Source organism: Dermacentor variabilis, chromosome 6 (genome assembly GCF_050947875.1).
Source record: "Dermacentor variabilis isolate Ectoservices chromosome 6, ASM5094787v1, whole genome shotgun sequence".
In the NCBI taxonomy this organism is placed as follows: Eukaryota; Metazoa; Arthropoda; class Arachnida; order Ixodida; family Ixodidae; genus Dermacentor; species Dermacentor variabilis.
Window position 1 is genome coordinate 175,128,287 of NC_134573.1, and position 22,951 is coordinate 175,151,237.

The 22,951-nt window shown below is 40.8% G+C and overlaps 1 protein-coding gene across 2 annotated transcripts in view; it reads left to right on the top strand.

The window, feature by feature from the left end:
- The window catches only part of LOC142585835 (uncharacterized), an 89,953-nt gene that overhangs the window by 17,612 nt on the left and 49,390 nt on the right, over positions 1-22,951 (top strand). For both annotated transcript variants that reach the window (XM_075696866.1, XM_075696867.1), the window contains 19 exons: positions 136-253; positions 481-630; positions 1,071-1,184; positions 6,744-6,870; positions 7,902-7,946; positions 9,778-9,849; positions 10,743-10,871; positions 11,565-11,788; positions 13,364-13,473; positions 13,534-13,645; positions 15,093-15,230; positions 15,996-16,112; positions 16,705-16,822; positions 17,519-17,596; positions 17,673-17,705; positions 17,847-17,900; positions 18,684-18,815; positions 20,081-20,286; positions 22,794-22,903. In XM_075696866.1, coding sequence (XP_075552981.1) covers positions 136-253; positions 481-630; positions 1,071-1,184; positions 6,744-6,870; positions 7,902-7,946; positions 9,778-9,849; positions 10,743-10,871; positions 11,565-11,788; positions 13,364-13,473; positions 13,534-13,645; positions 15,093-15,230; positions 15,996-16,112; positions 16,705-16,822; positions 17,519-17,596; positions 17,673-17,705; positions 17,847-17,900; positions 18,684-18,815; positions 20,081-20,286; positions 22,794-22,903 — 2,187 coding nt within the window. The remainder of the gene's footprint in view (positions 1-135; positions 254-480; positions 631-1,070; positions 1,185-6,743; positions 6,871-7,901; positions 7,947-9,777; positions 9,850-10,742; positions 10,872-11,564; positions 11,789-13,363; positions 13,474-13,533; positions 13,646-15,092; positions 15,231-15,995; positions 16,113-16,704; positions 16,823-17,518; positions 17,597-17,672; positions 17,706-17,846; positions 17,901-18,683; positions 18,816-20,080; positions 20,287-22,793; positions 22,904-22,951) is intronic.

Consider the following 22,951-nt stretch of genomic DNA (forward strand, 5'->3'; position numbering starts at 1 on the left):
ATGCAATGGTTCTTACCTACACAGTTTCAAAAAAAGTTGTTTGGGGCTATATCTTCGTTTTGTTGTTTTCTAGTATTGCCTTCTGTGTGATAGTGTTATACATGCCCAGCTCTTTAAAGAATCTGTTTTCTCTAGGTACGTCGATTTCCTTGTGGTGAACACACACTATAGTGGAGACTATGGCCCTTGCCGTGCCACACCTGCATCAACCTTTAACCAACCATTGTCCACATGTATACCACAGGTGCCTGTGGTAAGTGGCTGATATTCCTTGCTAATTTTTCTCATATATACATGTGTCATGTGCTGCTTAACAGCGCACATGACACATGTCATAACAGCAGCCAACTGCTGTTATGGGTTAAAGTGCTGTTAAATTTAAATTACTGTGCTGTTAAATTTAAATTACTGTCTAAGATATTTACAGGCATGGAGGCAGAATTTCACCCCATCTAGTGTACAAGATTTGCGTTGTTCCAGAACCGTGCACTAGAGTGGATGCACAATGTCACTGGAGGGTCTCCGTACATCTGCTTCTCTGTGGACATGCGGGCTTTTGCCTACCACATGTATGGACCCATGGTTATGGATCAAGTGTGCTACAGTGAGGAGCACCTGCATTATGAACAGGTCGGTGAAAAATTAATAGTTTTGCACAGAAAGCCGATATTTATATAGTCATAGCATATTGCACATCACTCATTTGCTTGTTAGTCTTGCATTTATAACAGATTGTCCTGGTCTCTTTGTTTAATGCAGTGATGTTCAGCAAACCTATTCCAAGGTCTAGTATTTATGTGTTAACTTTAGATATTTGACTGCAAATGTCACTAAAACACACTGATGAATTGAGCAAGAACAATATAAACAAAGGAAGTGCTAACATGTGTATCATTTTCCTTTGTTTCTTCTACATACATTATTAATAATTGTAGGGCACATATCTGCAGATGTAACAGCAAAGTAAGAGTGGCTTACTGTCAAAAAATCAGCTTGCTATGTCCAGCGGCAGGTAAGTCATGCTCTGATAGCTTTCTAATCGGCGCACTATTTGGGCCTAATGTTTTCAGGTTTGCAGCAAAGATGAATGGATATACAAGCAGGATGACTACACTATGACCAGTCTTGGCCAGCTGAGCAACATTCTTCATTCCTTTGAGACACCTTCAAGCCTCATGAACAAGGTAACTGCCACCCTACTCACATCTGCATCATTTTTTGGTGTTGCTAGCTTTCAACTCATCTTCAAGTAACGCTAGAATAGTATTTCTACTTAAAGGGACTGTCTACCGCTTGGAACTTGTCTTTTGTTGTGGTGGGAATGACAAGATTGAGTGTTGTATTGACGGAAACAACCATGCTTGTACCCCATAAACTAAAAAAATGTATCTTTAATTTGGCTTTGAAAGTGGTGCAAGAATGACACGTCCCATCCTACGGTGAAACAGTGCAACCAATCTGTGTACTGTCACATGAGCAAAAAGCCACACAGGGAAAGTTATTTTGCCTGGATACAATATAGTATAGCCTGAACTTATATTTTATGCGCTTATGCTAATGTATCTTTATGTGAGAGAGTAGTTTGTCTTGTCTTCAGCTAGCGCATGTTTAAAAGTGCCTTGTGCAAATGAACGGAGTCATAGTGAACAGAGTGGTGCACTGATGCATGGCCTCCAAGAGTACCATCGCGTCCAGTAATCGGTGTTATCGACAGCATCTGTGCACAGTGTTAAGAAAAGGCCGCGCAGATCAAAAGCTTCTGTTTTAAAATTAGTATTCACTTTTCAGAGAAGCCATTGCATGATTTTACACTTTAAATGGTAGGCTTTCTGTAGTGCTACAGAATAAAAGGTCCTTAAAAAATGATAGCCAGTCTCTTTAATTACAATGTGGTACCCTAAGACAGCGAATTGTACCCTGTATCAAACACAAGAACTCTGTGAATATTGATGTGGAATATATCACTCACACTAACGTGCATGGCATACCTAAAACACAAATTGTACACTCCAACAACAAAACAAAAAGATTGCCTATGTATGGTAGTATTGGCAACATCTCGCAGTTCCATAAACAGGACAGAAGTTAACTTAGTTTTGAACTGCTCACTAAACCCTGTCCTCTTTTCAAGTGCAGGTTCATGCCGTCATGCACATTTGGCTCTTTTGCTTAGCCTTTTTTCATGTCATGACAGACCAATACATAACAAATTATTAACAAAAAGCAACAGCTTTAAGGGGCCCTGAACCACCCCTCGGGCTTGCTGAAATAACAGTCTGCGTGTGGCAAATGCTGTAAACATCTCAGCCAAGTTTTGCTGTCATACGGGGTGCGTGGAGCTTGCAAGCAGATTGCAAAGTTACCTTTCTCTCAAGTGCCCTCTTTCCAACAGAAGCCTGTCTCCTTACTCTCCTAAGGAGGCAAGCTTACGCTTTCTTTTGTAATAAATTGGATGTACATATGCGACAGCTATTGGTAGCTGTGGTCGGCTGCTTGGTGTAGGTACCACGGAAGCCGCAGGGTGCTGCCACAAGTCCACTGGCTAAGTGCACTGTGGCTCGCTGAGGACGACCGCGTTTGGCTTATGTGTAGCGCGTAATAGGCACCAAAATCGGAAGTTGGGGTGTCTACGTTAACATCCAAAATTAAATTTGAACTGTGTGCCCCGGTGACATTTAGAAGGCAGATTGTTGTGAGCACACCCCACAGCGTCGTAGCCTTCACAGTGTAGGGCATTGAAGAAGGAACGAGAACACAGTGGAGGCTGTGTTTGATTGCCAATAGCTGTGCTTCTGCTGAAAGCATTGAAGTACTTTTTGTGGTAAAGCATTTCTGAAATAACCTATTTTCACTTCAAATGCCTTTCTCCAGTTCAATAAAAAGTGGTTCAGGGCTGCTTTAAGCAATTTCTTTGACTCTGAACTAGTTTACTGCAACAGCAGCAGTATCTCACTGTGTAGACCGCCATCTTGGTTGCATGCTTGTTCCTCAAAGAATAACACTTGCCTACTATGGGGGAATGGCCCAGAAGCTAGCAGTTATATAGAGTGGTTGGGGATGGGGAGTGGGGGAGGGGCCTTGAAGTTGAAGAATAATGTACCAATTTAGAGCACAAACATAATAAATGAAACATTTGAAATATTATATAAAAATAAAATGATAAATTGTCTGAGCTACTCTAATGCATAAAACTTCTTAGCTTTTTCATTGTGGTGCTGTCGTTGGCAGTGACCGACATCTATATGCCTTTGATGTTGTTTTCTTCCAGCTGCCTGTTTCTTGGTGCATCCACATTTATGAGCATATACAAAGTTTGAATCATGTCATTGTAATGTACATCTCATTTATGTCATCTACGCTGTCTTCATGACCATGACGATGAAGAACTGCACATTAATACACTGCTGTTTTCTTGCAAACAACTTCTATGCAATGTACACAACAGCCATGTCCGTTACACTATCACTTGTTGTGGCCTTCAATATGCAGACACCACCACTCTGAGAGTCATGCACAAATTATTAAGCTCTATCATTGCACAATAGTGAAGTGTTAGTACATTGCAAGCAACATACCGCTGGTGGACAAAGTTATTTTTCTTCCCCACATGGCAATGGTGAAGCTGAGGATGTGAGGTAGCCTAATGGCAACGCAAAAACATTGTTGACGATAATGGTCATAGTCAGCATAACAGAACTGATGGATGGACAGACAAAGAAACCCAGTTTTGAGCTTTTAATAGCTGTTGCAGTAAAATATGTTACCCTTTAGACTCGTGTAAGGGCCGGACTTTTTTTTTTTCACAATTTTGACGAGGTGTGGCTCTTACACGGGATGATGCAGCTGGTCACTATTGCACACTCCAAAATCCCTGGATGTACCATTGCATCAGAGGTCAATGTGCAGCTCTTGCCATCTAGTAGCGGCATGCGGAAGTATGCAATGTGTGAGAATTCGCCAATGAGTGTGCGTGGCTTCGGTGCATCGAACGTGATTGCTTCTCCGATGGAACTTTTTTCAAAATTTTGGGCTGCCAAGTAGGGGGTCCGGCTCTTACATGAGTCTGTATGGTATATGGGGGTTAGACAATCAAAATGCTGTATACATTGAAATCGCCATACCTTCTGTGGTTTGTTGTAAGCGATAACGTAGTGAAGAAAATTGCACTGTGCATGGAACACAGCTTTCAATATAAACATGTGGTCAGCACTGTGTGTATTCCAGCCTGCTCCCCATTCCATTCCTATGCTAGTGCACAGTGGAGTAACAGTTGCACGGATTGCTTCAAATTGGGTTGAGAGCAGTCCATTGCCCTATTCTCCAAAATAACATTTTAGTGGAAAATTGTGCCAAGCTTGCACCAAAGAAGCATAAGAGCTGCCTCACTAGTAAAACTGAAACCCCCTATTCTCTATCTCTGTTGGCCCTCTATTTCTCTCTGGTGATTGTTCCAATCTTTTGCTGCTGTGCGACCTTGTTTGTGCAGCTTGCGGTGCCAGTTTTGTATACTTCGTACTACTATAGTAGCATAGCGTGGAGATAGTTCAGGTAGGCTGCCAGAAAAAAAGGCGACTTCGGATAGTGTCCGGTTACCCATTATTAAGCATTGTTGTTGACAGTGACACTTCAGAGATGCCTTATAATTGCATACTAAGCTGGTGGCTGGAAGAAGAAGGAAGAAAAAGAGAGGAAAGGCAGGGAGGTTAGCAACTGCTGGCTAATAATTAGCTATTAGTGCGGATCGTCCATTTAATCGTGCGCAATCAGAAGAGCAGATTCCTTGATTGTAATTTAAGCAGCTTTCATGTAACTGGATACCCAGTTATGCAGGAAATAGCTTGCACGTTAGAAGTCAAGAAACCTTGTCAGAGCCAAGGTCGAACAGAAGTCCATGCAAGGTCACAGAATTTGTTGCCGATGCACCCCCCCCCCCCTGCACCAGCTCACACACCGCTACTGACTGGGCACCTTGCTTCACTTGCCAGTATGAATGTGCACACCATAAAGAGACGTGGTTCTGTTGCTCTAGATGCGCTACGTTGTGTGTAGGCCTCTATATGCAGACGCAACAATAGGCCCTCGAAAGTATCAGGTGGAAGAGGAGTGTAAGAGTGCAAACTCTCTGCAAAGGCTACAAGGGTATGCAATGTGAACTGAAGGGGGAGGCAGAAGGTGAAGCAACGGGACAACGAGACACGCACGGCCACGGGGAACGAGCAAGAAGACAAGCAATGCATGGCTTAATAACAGCGGTACACCAAGGGAACAGCCGCTGAACAGGCCGATGAAATCAAGTGGTGCCTATTGGAAGACCAGCACTCACAGGGCAGAGACATGTGCTTTCAAAAGTGCTTTGTCGAAGACGAATTTGGTGTGGCATTTAATGTCTGCGACAGTCTCTGGTTCCAATTGTACATCATCAGGATGTTGTGGCTCATGCATGTGGTGGTGCTCAAGCAAGCGTTTCCCCGGGAGGACGTGAGTTTGTTCAGTCTTTGTGCCACGTGCCAGGGAAAAATGCTTTGCATTCACTTAGACAATCATTGAGGATGGTTTCTGTCGTAATGTTTTTTTTATTTTGTTTTGTTTTCCTTGCTTGAAGCACAGCGTACATGCAAATGCCTTTTGCAGTGCAAAATGGTAGAAGCAGTTGTGCACCGTGTTACGTGCACAGAAAAAGGCTGTGTATTGAAAGTTTATGAAGCTAGCCTGGTAATTCTTATACAAAATGTCTCTCTCCCTCTCTTTTTTTTCATTTTGGTACATTTGTAGCAGGAAATGTTGGCTGGGCTTACAGACTAAGTCACAAAAGGTTTGACGGTATCTGTACCCGATAACTGCACTATGACAGAGGCAAAACGAAATGTTTGGATGCGACAAACATACAATGACACAACTATACTTGTAAAATATTATACCAACAGTCTAGTTACTAACACTAAAAAGCAATACTTTCCTGCATGGCATCAATATTCGAAGAAAAAGCAATAACAGCTACCACAACAAAAAACAATGCTGGTGGTTTAGAAGAGTATGCATTGTAAATTTGATCATTTGTGAACCATGGATAGTATGAGACCGTGGCGAAAACCGAGAACTAAGAGAGAGTGAATGTCAGCGACATTCACTCTCTCTGTTAAATGAGCAAGTTTCTTCAGCTACAGGATGCTTGTTATAATCCCTTGGTTGTAGCTCGTCATGGGTAAAAAGATCATACCGGTCGACAACAGGTATTATGTTTAGGTTTTTACAGATAGGGCTGGTGTGTGCATGTACGGAGCATTGACATCGAAACAGAAATGAAAGCCCATTTTAGTGAAAGGTTAGCAACCATTGTCTAATAATTTGTTATTAGTGTGCATATTTCATTCAACCTTGCACGATCGGAAGAGCAGATCCCGCGCTTGTAAATTGAACAACCTTTTTTTTTGTATTTGAACAATTTCTTTTTATTCCACCACCTTGATATGCATAGAGTCCGCTCTGCTATATTTGTTGACTGATTCATTGAATATTGAGATCATATGGTGTATAGATGTACGTTCGGCACTGTGCCAAAAGTGCTTATCACTGTGCCAAATCTAGCTTTTTGCCTGTGCCAAAATCTCACTGAGAGGTCAGATGGCTGTTCTGCCACTGCAGTGAATCAACCAGCTCCTCTGCTTGCTATATTGTTATAAGTGTGTCTGAATATGAGCTTGTTACGCATAATATGCAAATTAAGTTTATCACTGTTTGTCTAGGTGGTTGCTGCTTCACTGAATGTTCCGTCTATTTGTGTGGCTGCTTTCAACTATGACTATGAAGATTCCACAGGACGTTGCCATGGTACTCCTTATGCACGTATGAAGGCGCTAAGGCAGTGGCTAGGTGAGCACTTAACCTGCAAGTGTGAATCTGGTATTTTCAACTGTTTTTGTTTTTGTATTTCTGGTGCCAGAAATAACAGTATGTCAAAATTATGAGCTGTATAAATGTGTATTCGGATGGTCATTTTTGGGTGCTCTAGAGGGCTCTGAAAAGTGGCCACACATTCGGTGGGTAGAAGTCAGGTGCTTGGACTACATTCAGATGGTTCTTTCAGTGCATCAGTCTCTGACTTGGGTTGCTCCCAACCAATCCGACTTCGAAGTGAGAGCATTGGCGTGATCTGGCCGAGAGGAGTGTCATGTGACACTAACCGCCGTGATTTGCCGCGGTTGCCGACAAGTGACAGCGCCATCACACATTTTCACTGTTGGTAGTTTTGGAGTGTCGTCCGGGTTTGTTGGATTCTGTTCATGGCGTTTTCATGTATCACTGCAGTCAATTTACATCCAGCAAGGCATAATTGCAGCATGTCAAAATAAAGGCGGCTACTAAAGGCACAAAAATCATCAGTGATGCTTGTAAAGCTCCTTGCAACCGAGATGCTTCAAAGCTAGCAGCTCCAACGTCGCCATTTGTCAGTGTCGTGCACGGGTGTCTACACAGTGGATTTCTGCGCTGCCTGTGCAGTGGCGCCACCAGCACGCTGTCCCGGGATAGCTCGTGCATTTGGTTGGTACACTGCGTCTCCCGCTAAGGTTGTGTGCTGCGCTCAGATCTGCTGACTGAACCAGAAGACCAGAGTGGCCAACCGAATACACCATATAAATCCACTTTAAATCCATAAATTTGGGTCTGCTCTTCTTTTGGATCTGCATGCTCAACCATTGCTGTGAAAACAGTACCTTCAAAGGAAACAAGCTGGTCAAGTAATTTTCAGCAGTTAGAGAGTGACTTATATAATGAAGAAACATTTTCAGTGCATTAACATAGTCTTAATGCATTGCCTAGCTTGTACAACATCAGAGTTCCGTTGCACATCTTTAAGAACAGGTTTGTTAAGACTATGTACATAATTGCACATTTTTTTCTAGATGAAAGTAAAACTGCAAAGAAAGGCATGGCAAGAATTCCAAAAGGTAAGCTACTTGAAAGACTGCTGTGTTTTAGAACAATTAAGGCTAGTGTGCCAGGGAGTACAGTTTGTAACATAAAGTGAAAGAGTTTGGCTGTTTACAAGTTCTGGGCTAGTCTAAATAGTACTGCTTTATTTATTAGCAATGACATTGTGCCATTGCGGACGTGAAATCATGTGACTAATACCTTATTTACTTGCATAATGATCGCACTCACGTAGTAATTGCACCCCTGAATTTTCTCGTCAAAATTCTATTTTTTTCTTTCCCGTGTAATGACGCACCCCAAACTTGTCGCAGGGATATGTAGTGTGCCAAGTCAAGCTAATGATGATCGCGCTTACCATCTGTCAAATGCTACGCGAACGATTCTTGAAGACATACCAAGTGGTCTGCACACGCCCAACATTCTTAAGCAGATGCCCCATTTCATTTCTTTTATCACTTTCTGCACTTCCATGAAAAAAAAAAAGCTACAACCAAGCTTGCCTCGGCTTTATTATTTGTAGGCTTGATAATGGTTTTGGTCAACAACAACATAAAGGGTGCCCTTTGATTCCTCTCGTCTGCACTCGTGGGCAGGCAACAAATCGCGAGTGGCAACAATAGTGGCCACGTTTATACTGATATATTAGAAGTGGTACCCTATTCATACGCTGACGCTTGTAACGCAGCTAAGATATTCGCCCACCCTTAGCGGAAACGTGCCATATTAGGATAGCAGTGAAGACATATGTCGCAGTTTCCGCAGCACGCCAGCCATGTGTTGCTATGTCACTGGCAGCTAAGCGTGCCCATCTCTGTTTCTGTCCCCTCAAAGTGGACATGGCTACGTTATTGTCGCATACTTGCCGATATTAACAATATTATTCATTACTGATATGGAAGAAACTGTTTCAATGCACGTAATGTACTTACGAGAAGAAAAATAATCGCGTTTGGCTTGCTCCGCCAGCCACCATTTTTGTTTTGGTGTCCCGCACTGACAGCGGCAGCCGCCTGCTTGTCATGCCGCAGCAAATGCGGGACGAAAAAAGAAAATGTTTCTTTTCGTGGGAAATTTAACCTGCGTAATGATTGCACCCCTGAATTTGCGTCAATTTTTTTTTACAAAAAAATTGCAATCATTATGCCAGTAAATACGGTAATATGTCTTGTCTTTTTCAAGGCAACATATGCTCTATGTATGTGCTTTGAAGAAGCATTGAGGCTCGTGGAGCATGGTCGTGCAATTATTTTTTACATTGCTGCAAGCTGCTGTCACTGTGTGCTGTCCTTGTGCTATTATAATCCATCTCATGGCGAGGCAGTGCTTTCAACCATGTACTCTCAGTATGTTTCTGTATTGTCAGCACCACTGTCAATTGCTACGTAAAAGGGCAAAGTATGTCCGTGTTGCTCCGCATCTGATGCTATGCTTGCAAGGTGAAATCTTGTGCTTTGTCAGTATACTTTAAATTATTTGGAAAATTGTGTTCAAGCTTCTGTAGTTTCATCGAGGTCTTCTGTAAACCACTGAAGCTTCAAAGTTGGCCGCTGATCAAGGAACCAACAAAGCTTTTTAATGAGAAAATAAGTTCTGTGAATATACATAAGGTGGACAAATTTTCACGAAAGGGAAAATTCTGAAGGACTTGCTTGTTTTTTGTTTGTTTGTTTTTGATGATGGTCGTGCCTTTTTATTCTTGTGGTAGCTTCTAGCTGCCTTGGGTTGATGAACATTTTCCCTTACTGGAAACCTTTTCAGGATGTCAAATTGTTCTTCTGCTGTTACCTTGTGAAGCTTTTGCAATTAGTCATTGTAAACAATGCACACTTTGTTCATTTCACAAAGGTTTTACCGAGTCTTCCGAGACAGAAGGCGGCACAACAACAACAAGCAGCAGCCTTGAAGACTACCCTTCTGGTAAGTAAATAGCAGTGCCTCATTTATGAATGGCTCTGGGTTACCCTGTGCATGTCTGTATAGAATACTCATTCTACGGTTGCTGCCTTGGTACTAAAGGAGCAGCCTGGTAGGGGATGTGTGCTCTGCTAAAATTTCAAGCAAAAGATTGTGCAGTCCCAGAAACTCGAGAAGTGACATTTATATGAGCTATAGAAATTGGCTGTGTCCATCCTGAGGACTTTCTTGAAGGTTGCAGGAATTCCTTGTAGCTTAGGGAGTTGAGGGCCTGACCCACCAAAATCATCTGTACGTATTAAGGTGAAATAAACATTATTATTATTATTATTAAGTTACAGCAAATTTTTGCAGTAGTTGATGTAATGGAAACTGAGTAAATGAAGCCTGTATCTTTTTATTTTGGAGCTCAAAGTGCAGCGTGGCAATGCATCCTGGAATTTTGAAGTTACATAAGCTGTTGTGAAAGTAAGTGATGACGGTGATTCATAGGAGTTGCACCTCATTACTGGAACAAATTGCTTGCATTACAACAAAATAAGATATGCCGTGCCAACAAGCCCCTATAGCTATCCTCATCTACTACAGGGGCATATCAAATTTAGTGCTGCGATGGGACAAATGTCTGAACTGGTGGGGGGATTATGTGAGAAAATAGCATAAGGTATGTAGAATAGTACATATGTATTACCGGTATGTACCTTAGTTTGGCTAATAAAAAAAGGTGCAGAGACTTTCTGATTTGCCCTTGTATTTTGCACAGTAAAGGTGGTAAACTAAAGAGTGGCTCACAAATTATTTTTGTTCCTAATAGAAATTCAAGTTTCGCTAAGCTTAAAATTTTAGTGATCAGAAAGTCACACTACGAATTGTCATGGCTGTTTTTAATTTTACAGAGCGACCATTGGTGTGCGTGATCTCCAAGAATGTTGAGCACGAAGCTGCTGTTCCCCAGGGATACTGCACACATCTAGTCTTCTCTGGTGCACTTTTTAACCAAGCTACACAGACCATTGTTGTTCCAAGTGCGTGATCACTAGAAGCATTTTCTTCTCTATGATGTCTGAACTTCATGTTGAACTGCTGAGATGAAACCTAAAAATCTCAATTAACACGGCTGCTGAAACCTGTTCAGTTCATCTCCGTTACTGAACAATGAACTGCATTGTCTTTTGAATATTATGAACAAGTGCTTAAGTCTAGCACACACGTGTGTGAACAGACTGCATCAGTGCCTACTTTCATGGCTCACTCGTTGGTATGACATGGAAAGTGCTGGCTTGAGAGGCTAAACATAGCCATGCTTTCTGATAACCCTGGTTTGTAAGTCGTGAGATTTAACCATCTGTTTTGTGACCTATGCATCACATGGCCTGCCCAGATTAATTTTTTCCTCTTAATTTCAACTATATTTCACCCTACACTTGTTTGCTCTCTAATCTGCACCGTTGCCTTCTGAATGTTACATGTCATTTTTCGTTTCATCACTCCATCGGCCCTTAGGAATGAACAAATGAAATGAATCGATTTACTTCAACAATCTGCTAACAATAGGCAGGAATCAGTAAATTAATTTCTGTAGAACCCCTGTTATTTGTCGGGCATCTTTAATGCAAGCATGGCATGCCCCATAATCAAATCATTGTTTTGCCACGTAAAACCCCAGGATTTCTCTCTTTTTTTTTTCTTCTTGATGCAAGCATGTTTTCTGCTCCTAGGAGGAACTTGGCGCTGGAGGAAGTTACGCCGTGACATGGCACTCTTCCTTGGTTTCGATGATAACAGCCTCATTAGACACCTGATCAAGTATGGCTCCAAAGCAGGCCTGGACTTTGGCACACTGGCAGCCCAAGTGCTGAGAGAGCAGGGTTTCAATGGACTTGCTTTGCTGAATGTGAACAGAACCTCTCGGAGCATTGCCAAATTGTCAGACGCCCTTGCTGTAAGTATAGTTCTTGGATTTTATAAATTTTGACCATGTGATTCATTGTTTTGGCCAAAGATGCTGCTCATGTATGCAACCTAATCAGTAGTTAATTACACAATTGCACTGTGCCCTTGAAATATCTTGAAATATCGGTTAAGTCAATATTTTCCTGGCTTAGTGTCAACACTATGTATCTGTTATCTTGAAATGCTTTTGCTTTGTGCTTCGGGTATTCCAAAATCTCAACTGTGAAAATGTCGGGAAAAAGTCGCTACCCAAAAACTTCCATACTTTGTGTGCTGCTGTGACAGGAGTGTGAGTTTGTAGCAAATCCCATTTGATTCTACGCCACTCTTATTATCAGCCTGTCAAAGCCAACTGCAATCTCACTAATTATTAATAGACAGTTGTAGTTGAATGCCGCTTATGTTCCACTCCGCTCAGATTTAATGCACTGAAACACTGCAGGGAACTGTGCATATTTCACATTTGATAAGCACATCTTGCCTGAGATGCAAGCGAAATGTTATAGCTAGGCTGCAAAACTACCAAGAAGCCAAGCAGATGTGCTCTTGCGCACAAGCGCACTAGCGTTCTCGTTAATCACTTTTATGGAAATTGCAGTGTCATTATGACACGACAACCCATGTGACTGACGCCAGAAACCCAATGACCCATGAAAAGTCTTGTGTGCTTGCACCTAACGAAAGTGCCAAACAGGGTGCTTGTGTGTTCACACGTGTATCTGCTATGATATGTGTGCCTTTCGGAGCTAGTTTCAATTTTTTTGTAAGGGTTGGGTGCCAAGTCACACAGTATATCGCAATAGTGATCTACCGAACTGGTATATTGACCTCTTGCAGGAAATTTAGCGGCTACTGGTGCCTATATTGAATGGCTATATGCGGTCTGTGCGCTGCCAGGGCCTTATATTTTCATGAATTCGCTTACCTTGAAAAGTTTCCCAGTTTTTACAACTTCAAATATGCAGGGTTTTACTGTTGCTACATGAGATTATCTTCTTTTCTCTCTTTTAGTGCATATATTTAATATGTCCTGGACATAAATGATAGTACTATGTTCACATGTGTATTGTAGCTAAGGCATGACCAAATTAGGAGCAGCTTGAAGTCCCATCCTACCCACCCTACTCAAATACACATGAGATGTAAAGAAGCTCTCTTTTTACAGCCACTGAAGCAACTGATAAAGATAAGAAAATTTTCAAGAAAATTGAAGCTTTACTTTTGCAATGCTCAAACAGTAACAAATACAATCTTGTTTAAAAACCAACTGATAATGCATTTAAGGCAAAGAATTAGATTAAACCTGTGTTAATTGTACTTTACGTGAAACACCTCATTTACATAAGTTTCTTGGGAGCTTGATTCACAAAAAAAGGTGTTTTCTGGAACCATGTAGTGTTACTAGTATACATATTTTTTTCTGCGTCAGGCACTAATACAGATAAGACTATTTTAAAATTTTGCAATTTTTGTCATGTTTGTAGAATAAAATTAAGGAGTGAAGTGAAATATCTTTTCCAAAGGGCTACTGTGCATTATTTACAAGGGTTCACTCTTCCTTTAGGTGATTCATGAGTTATTTGGTAATGACCTGCAAGTTGTGGTTAGCCTGGATATTGTTGATGTTGCTGCACCTCCAACTCTGATGGCAGTCCGCCTTCGTGACATCTTCAGGTAATTTTGCGCCAGGTTACATATTATGCTTCGATTGTCTAATATGTTCATATCATGCAGGTTCAGCCATTTGGTAGTATTCCAGACCCACTACAGGCAATCACTTGGGTATTGTGAAGTGGCATTGACATCCACATTTGATATACCAAACCATTCTCCAACAGTTCCTGTGGTAAGGCAGAAATTGCTTCATAATTAATAACTATCTACCTACATGTGTGGCATATGTTAGCCAGACATTTTCAAGAATGCTGGCTTGCTGAAGCATGTTAGACGTTATGTCGAAGCACTGACAGCAGTTTTATGTCATTTCTAAATGTGGCCTAATTTTTAGGTGATATTCTTCCAGTTTCTTTTATTTACCCATTTCTTGGTTCCTTTTATTGACTCATAAGGATTATTTTGTTACCTTGTGAAACAGTTCTCAATCTTTTTCTCCTTGCAAATGTAGTTCAAATTGTGTCAAGCTGCCCACCAATTCCTGGGCTGTATTTATGTTAACCTTTTAATCACCGGACATATAAATACAGAAAAAATTAATTTTTTTACTATCTAAATTTGAAAAATACTGGAAATGAGCATAATGAATGAAAAGAACAAATATTTTACTGAAACTTTTTCAGCAATAGTGGGACAACACCAGACAGGAAACTGAAAGTGGGCTTCACCCCAAGCCACGCATGACTTTGGAATCTGTAAATACAGCTCTCATCATAAGGGAACCATAGGGGCACATTTCATTTGCTTTAAACCTTGTGTTTGACACGGCTGCAACCAGAGATTATGCGTCTCGCTCTGTTCCGACTGTGCTTTCAAAAAGAAGCGAGTTGTGTGCCAAGCTTCTTCTTCCTCATCCTGTGTTTCTGCGTTAAGCCAACAAATTATGCTTGCTTGCTGTCATTCAGTGCTGGCCAAAGACATCAAATTAACAGCTTCACACTAAATACCAAAACTGAGCAAGAAAAAAAGATTTCTGGTATGTTGCCTGTAGGCAACATTAGTCAATAAAGGGTTAATATAATGCAAGATTTTTATTTTAGGGAATTACTAAGTGACATCACGTGTGGAAGCATACTTTGATTTAATGCTAGGTTTCCCCTTGTTCTCCTTTTTTTGAATTGCAGCAAGCCCAGCCACTTAGTAACTAAGCTTTGTGGGAAAGGTACTGTGCTCTAGTTGTCTAATACAAAGGACTGAGGCACAGTTCATTACCATTCTGTTGTATATACACAAACATTAAACCTAGTCTAGCTTACTAAGAGTGTCTACTAGCAGAGAAAACTGACTCAAAGCTCGGTTCTCTTCATTGTTGTTTCTCACAAAACTATAACTCAGAAGATTTTGTAGCCTTTTCACAGATCTAGGCCCTTGTCATGTGTGTGTGGGTGTTTGGCATCACAGGTAGCTATTATTGGAATTAAAGGTAGCACTGCTGCTTGCTCTATATTTGTGCTCTCAGTAAAAGCTATCCATTTGCTAATGAAGTAGCATTATCTGCCTATCTAACTTGGAATGTTTTACTCAGGTGTATCGTTTTATAAACAAATTAGAAGGTGAATGAATGTGGGCTGCAGTCTGACATTTAAGGGTCTGAGATGGTCCTTGCTTTTCTGGTGTAGGACACTGCTCTGCGCTGGCTTGGACAAATGGGTACTGGCAAGCAGGCATGCTTCTCTGTGAACTTGGCCATTATTGAGTTTTCAGCCACAGGCGACTCGTACCTTTGCCAACAGAAGAACATTCTTAATTATGCCAAGGTAAGTATTTTGCTTGCATGTTTTTGTCCTGCGCTTGGTGCTTGACTATGCCTTACACTGCTTGGCTGTACCAGCAGCCATGACCACTTAATCAGCCATGGCAATGCGAGGTTGTTTCAGTAGATCAGTGTGAGGGAATTATGCGCAAAGGAGAAGTGGAAATGGAATGATAAGGAGCATGCATGCACATAATGCATTGACTGGCTGCACCTCATTTACTGCACAGTTATTTCCAACTCATTGAAAGTCTCTCCTGCATTGAGGTGCCAATAATTGTCAGTAATTCATGGAACCTATAAATTTCACAGTGTAACAGCTTTTGATCTTTCCAATGTGTTGTAAGTCATTTACGGTCTTGTTTATTTATATTGTCGTCATGTGAATGTAGATGCTGCATTAAGATGAAAGGGTTTCGGTGTTTCAAAATATACAAGTTTCAAAGATGGACTGGACTCTCTTACATAAATACTCATTAGCTGCTATGCCAAAAATTGTAACTGATGCAAGAATGCCTGTGTAAAGTGCATTGGATGCACGTTGAGGAACAGCTGGTGGCCAAAATTTATTCGAAGTTAATCCACTGCAGTGTACCTCATAATCAGATCATGGTTATGGCACATGAAGTTGTAAAACTTAATTTAAATTTAACAAATTATAGTGTCAGTTACTCACCTAGCAGCCTTTAGTCGGGAATGAAATCTCAGCTTCTTTTGCGAGAATGTGAGTGCGGGAAGAAGATGCGTTCTATTGTAACTTGTCTTGCAGGCTTGTGACACCAAAAACTGGGTTGAGGTGCGCCAACCTCGTGGTGCACTGTGCACTCTCCGGCAAAAGGGCAAGCTCTGGCAGGCGTACGAAACTGAAGATCAACTCTCTGCTAAGGTGAGAGCCTCTTGTTCTGTGTTCACTCTATAGAACACAAAAATGTTCACCTGCCAGCCACGCCATAGAACTTGAAACTATACAGCGAAAGTGCTGCAGCAGAGGGACTGCAACTAAGGCTTACTCAATTTAAGCATGCATCCTGGAAATGGCAGTGACTGCTTCATGAGTAGATCAATGAACTGTAGTCACTGTAAGCGGTTGCCATTGGCTTATGAATGCTGCATTTTATTGGCCTGTAGCACCTACATCTGAGCAGGCATTTTTGAACATCTTGGCATGAAGTCTGCCTATTTCGAGCTGTTCTTCGACTTTTATATTTACTCCTGATATACCAACGTACTTATTGTGCTTAGCTGTGGTTCATGAATTGTAAGAAGGACACCATCTTCCAGGGACTCTATTTCATCTCTGAAAACACCACGTGGCGAGCAGCTATGACATCTGGTGAACTGAATTCTTGTTTGATGCGGAAACAGTCTATTGCTAATATTCAGCTTCAGTCAAAGCACATTTGAAGCAGATTAAAGTGTGAAAAAAAATTTTTGACCCATATAACCCCCCCCCCCCCTTTCTTTTTTATTTTTCACAGGTTAGCAAAGCCTTCGATCGCAACACAGGAGCATGTATTGCATTGTTTAATGTGGACTATGAAAACTACAACAGTGCATGCTTCCAGAAGTTCGGCCGAATGACTTCAGTTGTGCAGAGTAAGTCTGTCAAAAACTTTCATACAGCCGCCTGCATTTTTGTTATCCCAACTTCAAAAGACTCTGTGCATATTACTGATTTTCTTTCACTCAAATATTGTTGCAAAGTAGGGTTTCTTGGTACTTATCATTCAATCAAAAATCCAGTATCATTTTTGTTGTTCGTATGGACTTTCAGTTAACAGCCAACAAAACCAGTCCACTTCAAAGCTTTGTTTCTGCGATTGCGAGCTATGCCTATAAAGGCAGGCTGTTTTCTTTGTCTTTCGTTTTCTTTTCTTTGTCATCGTAATCTATCTGCAGTCACATACACAATTTCCTGGTGTCATCAGACTTCCCCTATTAAATACAGGTATCAGTCAGATTTCTGCATCACAGAATTTGTTTTTGAAGTGTCATTACTTAACATTCAGTACAGATTTATTCAAACTGAAATGTGCATGTTATCACGTGCCAATGCATGCCCCCTTATAGCATTTCATATCTATGCATAAATCTCCATAGGTAGTTTTGTTAATTTGTGTGCTCTACATCACCTTTGTCACATTTTTGTGCCCTTTACTAGCTGTAGTGGTTAATTATTTTTTCTTTGCTTACTGCTTATTCAAATTGGAAATGCAAGTGCAGAAGCATTCTGGCAGGGTGTTTTTTTTTTCTTTGAGATGTGCTGTACACCAAGATTTTCTCTGCTTTCAGATTACCTGAGCTACCAGCACCAGAGACCACGGCCATTGAAACGGAGCGGACTAGTGAAGCTACCATTCAATAGAACACGTATGTATATAAACTGTTCCTTCCAGTGTGCAAAACAAAAGCAGGAGGCATTCTTACATTTCATTTCACTTTGCAGAGTCATTAAAGAACAGCCATCCGGAATTGATAAGTAAGATTTTCTTTTTTCTCTGTCAACGTATTGTACCAAATGCCTTTGGACACTTTTGCACTTTATAGCTATATTATCTGTAACTGAGATGGCTTGCAGAGAACAAGTTTATTCATGATGCTCGGCCCCCTTTTTTTACAGAAAAAGCCGCTGTACCTGGCCCAAGACTACCTCGGGGCAACCTCATGTCTTTGCGTAAGTCTAAATACAGCATCAGGCTTCACTGCACATGCTATTTGCGCACAAAGCAGACAGTATGCACCAGCATTCCATCTTACAGCACCATCAGATCATGACCGCATTCCGTTGCCTGCTGCACTTCCTAAACAAATTTTGTCACACTTGCCAGACAATGACAAGTGGTTACATGGAACTTGATGTCTGAAATGGGAGCGATTTGGAAGCAATGTCGCTTGTGGATTCTTTTTTAATTTTCTACTGTGTCATGGGACATAGTACAGACTTCGCCCATTAAGCATTTTTAAGGCAACAAATGGGGGCACATGACATGGCAGTTATTCTAATAATCCAGTAACCTAGAAGATATGCTGCGACACCCTAGCGGGTGTCGCAGCTATGTGTTTTATCAATTTTGCTGGCTTTTTCACACACGCACACTAATATAACAGAGCCATGCGAGTGTATCTGTGTACCACAAACAACTGAAACGGATGTTCTGCAATGTGCTGTAAAAGCGTAGCAGTACTAGTATTGACATGGTAGCCATAAACTGAATTATTATTTTAAAAAGTGTTTTAATACTACTTACCTAAGCAGAACAGTAAAAATAATATAGGCTTGTTCAGATGACTGCTAGCAACGTGCAGTTTGTTTCATTGGTATATAATGCTTTGCTTTCTTTAAAATGTGACATTATTTAGCTAGGACATTCTCCATACTTTGTTTCAGTGTGTGTTTACTATTATCTGCTTCATCGCAGCCGCATATCTTGTATGTTAAATTATGAAATTCTTTCAGGTGTGCCCACCTCAAGTCGTCCACTGCTTTGTGTTCTTAGTGAAGAGTGGGCAAATATCGCTGATGTTCCAGAACTTTACTGCTCCCATTTTGTTATTGATGTGGCGCACCTGAATTTCAAAACTGGCTTGAGTAAGTCGCGAGGATTTTTTAAGCTTCTTTTGTTTTTTGTTTGTGAACGCATATTTAGTGCAAAGCTAATTAAATAATGTTTAGCTTGCAACTTGTTTGGCTGTGCAGTGTATGCTTTACACTCGATAGCTTATGCTGCTGCTTGATACCTGGCTATACAGAGTGTGCAACATAAACAGTATGCTTCACATTGCTAATAGCAGTGATCAGCAATGCGCTTAAAATTTGCACATATATAAATGTTCTCAGGAATACATGGTTCCCCTGCTTATTATAATAGTGAGCTCTGTTCATTATCCTTTACTTCATTAAATGGGAGAGGGCTTCGTCCTGCAGTGGACATAAAACAGGCTGATGATTTCGCTACACGCGTGTGGTATCCTTTGCGTAACAATATTGTTTCAGAAGAATATTTGTATTTGGCCAATGGTGCTGTGTATGCATTTAGCATGTAAAAAGTCCACTCTTGGCTAACAATGTCAATTCTCAATAAATATTAAGGGTGACAATTAAAAATGTTATTACATCTAGCTAACTTTAATATTCGTGTTGGCTGCTATGTCAGCAATGGATTTTGAGATCACTTTATTTAAACAATGTAATACGGTTAAAATTTTCTGGCTTTGGAGGGAGCAGAGCAAAACTGCAAAAAAATAGGACATTCATAGGGCTTGATTGTGAACGTGCTTGCATGTAGTACTCAAGGTGTGGTGTGTGTCGATAAACAACTGTACAAGATGGCATGGCTGACTTGGTTGCAGGTTCGTCTCTTATATCCTTACTGTGCATGCACAAAAACTGTTTTCCATAAAACCCAGCTAGCGATGAACACTCGTTCACTCCTGTGCAGTGCTCAGCGATCGAAACACGTACTGTACTTGGAGTATAGTACGTGGAGTAAGGAATGAAAGTGAGAGTTTTATGATGCATTATGACTGCATTTCATCCTTTAGAAATCACCCAATCTGGTCCAATTATTGCATTTTAAACACTGAGCACTGTACATAGCTTGAATTTTCTGCTGTATATTTGTTTGCAAATAGTTAAACACTGTCCTTAACCATATTTTATGGAACTACGGTCAGTGCAAAGTTAATTTAATTCAAACAAAGCCCTGCAGTGCCCAGGAGTTCATATTGATGCAATTTTATTAACTATATATCTTTTCCTGCAATGAATTTTCTTGAGTTTAAAATACACCAGCTAACTGGCATTTTTAACCACCAGTGCTAGTGTGTGATATTTTTTTTTTCATTTGCTTGCAGCCAAAGACCCTATAACATTACTCAAAGAAAAATTTGGCAAAAGACGTCAATATTTGGTGAAAGTGTCTAAAATACCACTGCGGAATGTCACACAGTATGCTCAGGAGCTGTCGGCATCCATATCAAAGCTGCAGTTGAACGGCATTGCAGTGCTAAATCAACACATAGCCTCACCTCTTTTGTCCTTATTTAATGAAAGGCTCCAGGTGAGTAGATATTTGGTACTGGCATTGTTAAAGTCTGGCTCGTCATTTAAGCTGAAAGGAAGAAACTGGAATTTTGATTACATTATTCCATAGTGCTGGATTTGCATCATGGGGTACACACAGCCACCTTGTCCAAAGACTTGAAAAATAGAATCAACACCAACAGATGCTTCTAAAACAGATTCCTATATGTTGTTGGTTCATTCTGTCAGCCATTTCTGGCTAGTGCCTCATCACTTTCCATGAGTGGCTCAACGAAATAAACCATAAATGAAATGAAGAATACTAGGCCACCCTCAGGGGCTTGGTAGTCCAGCTTCATGAATATAAAGAGAAATAAAACAATATTATATATGTTCCAAGACAGCACAAATTTCATTTTTGTTTGAAAATTCGGAACTAGGTTTGTGTTATGTTTGCACAGTTAGGGTTTAAAATGTCGCCATAATTTATAGGGCATTGAATGGTCCATGTGGTTGCAAATGGGCAACAGGGTAAAACATAAGTTTAAGCTAGTGTTGTATATCACACCCATGAAGTCAGGTAAGTCTTAAGTTTGCCAAAAATGACAGCAAAATCTTGGATATGCAGTGGTGATGTTAATGCTGCATTAGAGTACCAGTCAAATTAAGAAATGGAAACAAGTTCCTATGATTCTTTTCACTGTGTCATCATTTCTATCTCAAAAAATTATGGGTTGGTTTGGACTTGCATAGTATATTTTCGTTTAGTGTTTTCTTTAGTGGGGGTTCCCAACATGTAGTCTATATACAGCTTTACAGTCACACTAGAAGAATTTTCACTGCTGAATGTGGCTTTCACTGTATCATATTTCATGGAAGTGTGCCTGACACTTTTCAGTTAAGTTACAGTTGTCATGCAATGTAGAACATTAAAACGCTGTGGTCTAGGAAAACAGGTTTCTTAAGCCTAACTGATGGCCAAAGCATGCTTCTGTTGGAATATTTGTGAAATGTTCTTGAAGCTCCAGGGTATATATAGACTCCAACAGACTGAAGAAAAATATAGCACTGTCGAGAACATTAGTGATTTGTTTATTTCTAGAGGTTGCACGACAACTATAGCAGCTGTCAGAAACATAATTGTCGCAATAGCTTCAGGATTAGTAATTGAAGCATTTTATTTTTCAAAGGTATTCATTCAAAAGATGGCTCATAATGTTACTGCCACATATTAGCAACAAAAATATCTTGTAATTGGTAGTACAGTTAAACCTCAATATAATGAACTTCTATATAAAGAAATTCTCGATATAATGAAGTATTTCACTTTTCACAACCTCTTGTCCATAGAACACCATGCAATTAGAACCTCAATATAACGAAGTGTGTTTATATGTGATTTAAATATAATTAAGTTCTGCTTCCGTAGTGAAGGAATGCCAAGACAGTAAATGGTAACTTCCGTGGATGCAGGTGGTCAAATGATTGAATAATGCCAAGACAATAAATGGTAACTTCTGTAAATGCAGGTGGTCAAATGATTGAATTACAAGCGGCTGCTTGCAAACACCTCTGAAATCGCATGCGGTGCAACAAGAGTGACTGCCGAAGGGAAGCCGCATCATGTTCCATATGAATTCCATGTGCGATAACATCCTATTGCACCCCGTGCACTTTGTGCTTTAGGTGCGAGTGAAAGTGTGTGACGTTGAGAAAGAAAGATGGTGGCTTAAGTGGCTTCAAGCACAAGTGCTGCCTTTGTGCACGAGCAAAGGGTCTTTCTCTTGATGGGGGTCGGGGGGGGGAGGGGTAAGTTGGCACGCATCTCAGCCATAGCTGCGCTTGGCTGTAACGCATCTAAGCACATACACAGTCGTGCACCCTGCTTTATAGGTAATCTGCCACATGTGCAAAGAGTGGGCATGCCGAGACAGCATGGCATCATGTAAGCTGACTTCCCGCACGTTTAGCATTGAAGATTGCGTAATTTCAAGTTTCGGTGACTCGTTGAAGTGAGAAGCAGATGAAGCATTTGCTCCCTGCTGTCGGTGCTTTTCATGATAGCGTTGTCCCAGTGTGGGTGACGCTATCAGCCGCGGGGGCAGAGTGCAAGCGAAAGCATGGGTGGCTCGCTTTATTAGTACCACCTATGTGAAGATATCGTCGACGTGGCATGAAACCGTATCATTTGTCACTGACTGCCACATTCATCAAAATGAATTGTTTTCTCATTCAAATTTGCTTTTTTCAATTGCCCAATAATTCAGAAAATTCTGCGACCTCTTGCAAGAAAAATCGATCTGCGGCTGTACTTACTGGCATAAAAGGTCGAATTTCAATACAACGAAATTTCAATATAAAGAAGCAAATTGCCAATTTTACCTACTTCGTCCTTTCGAGGTTTAACTGTATCTGTTGTGGCTCCATGACACTGCTCAAGATCCTATGACTTGCTCTGGCTGCACAAAAGTTATAATTTTTTGTGGATCCTCATGCACTACGAAAACGTATCTTAATTGTGAATTTGTCTCGTGTAATGTGCAGCTTTTCAGACGTTCATTGAGGAATGACCTAACCTTGGTTTTGGGTCTTGAGATACCGGACTTTGATGAGAAGCCAGGAGAGGTTGCCAATCGGCTGGTGCCACTTACTAGGTGAGATAAATGCCTACATATTCAGTGTCATAATGTAGCGCCCTCCCT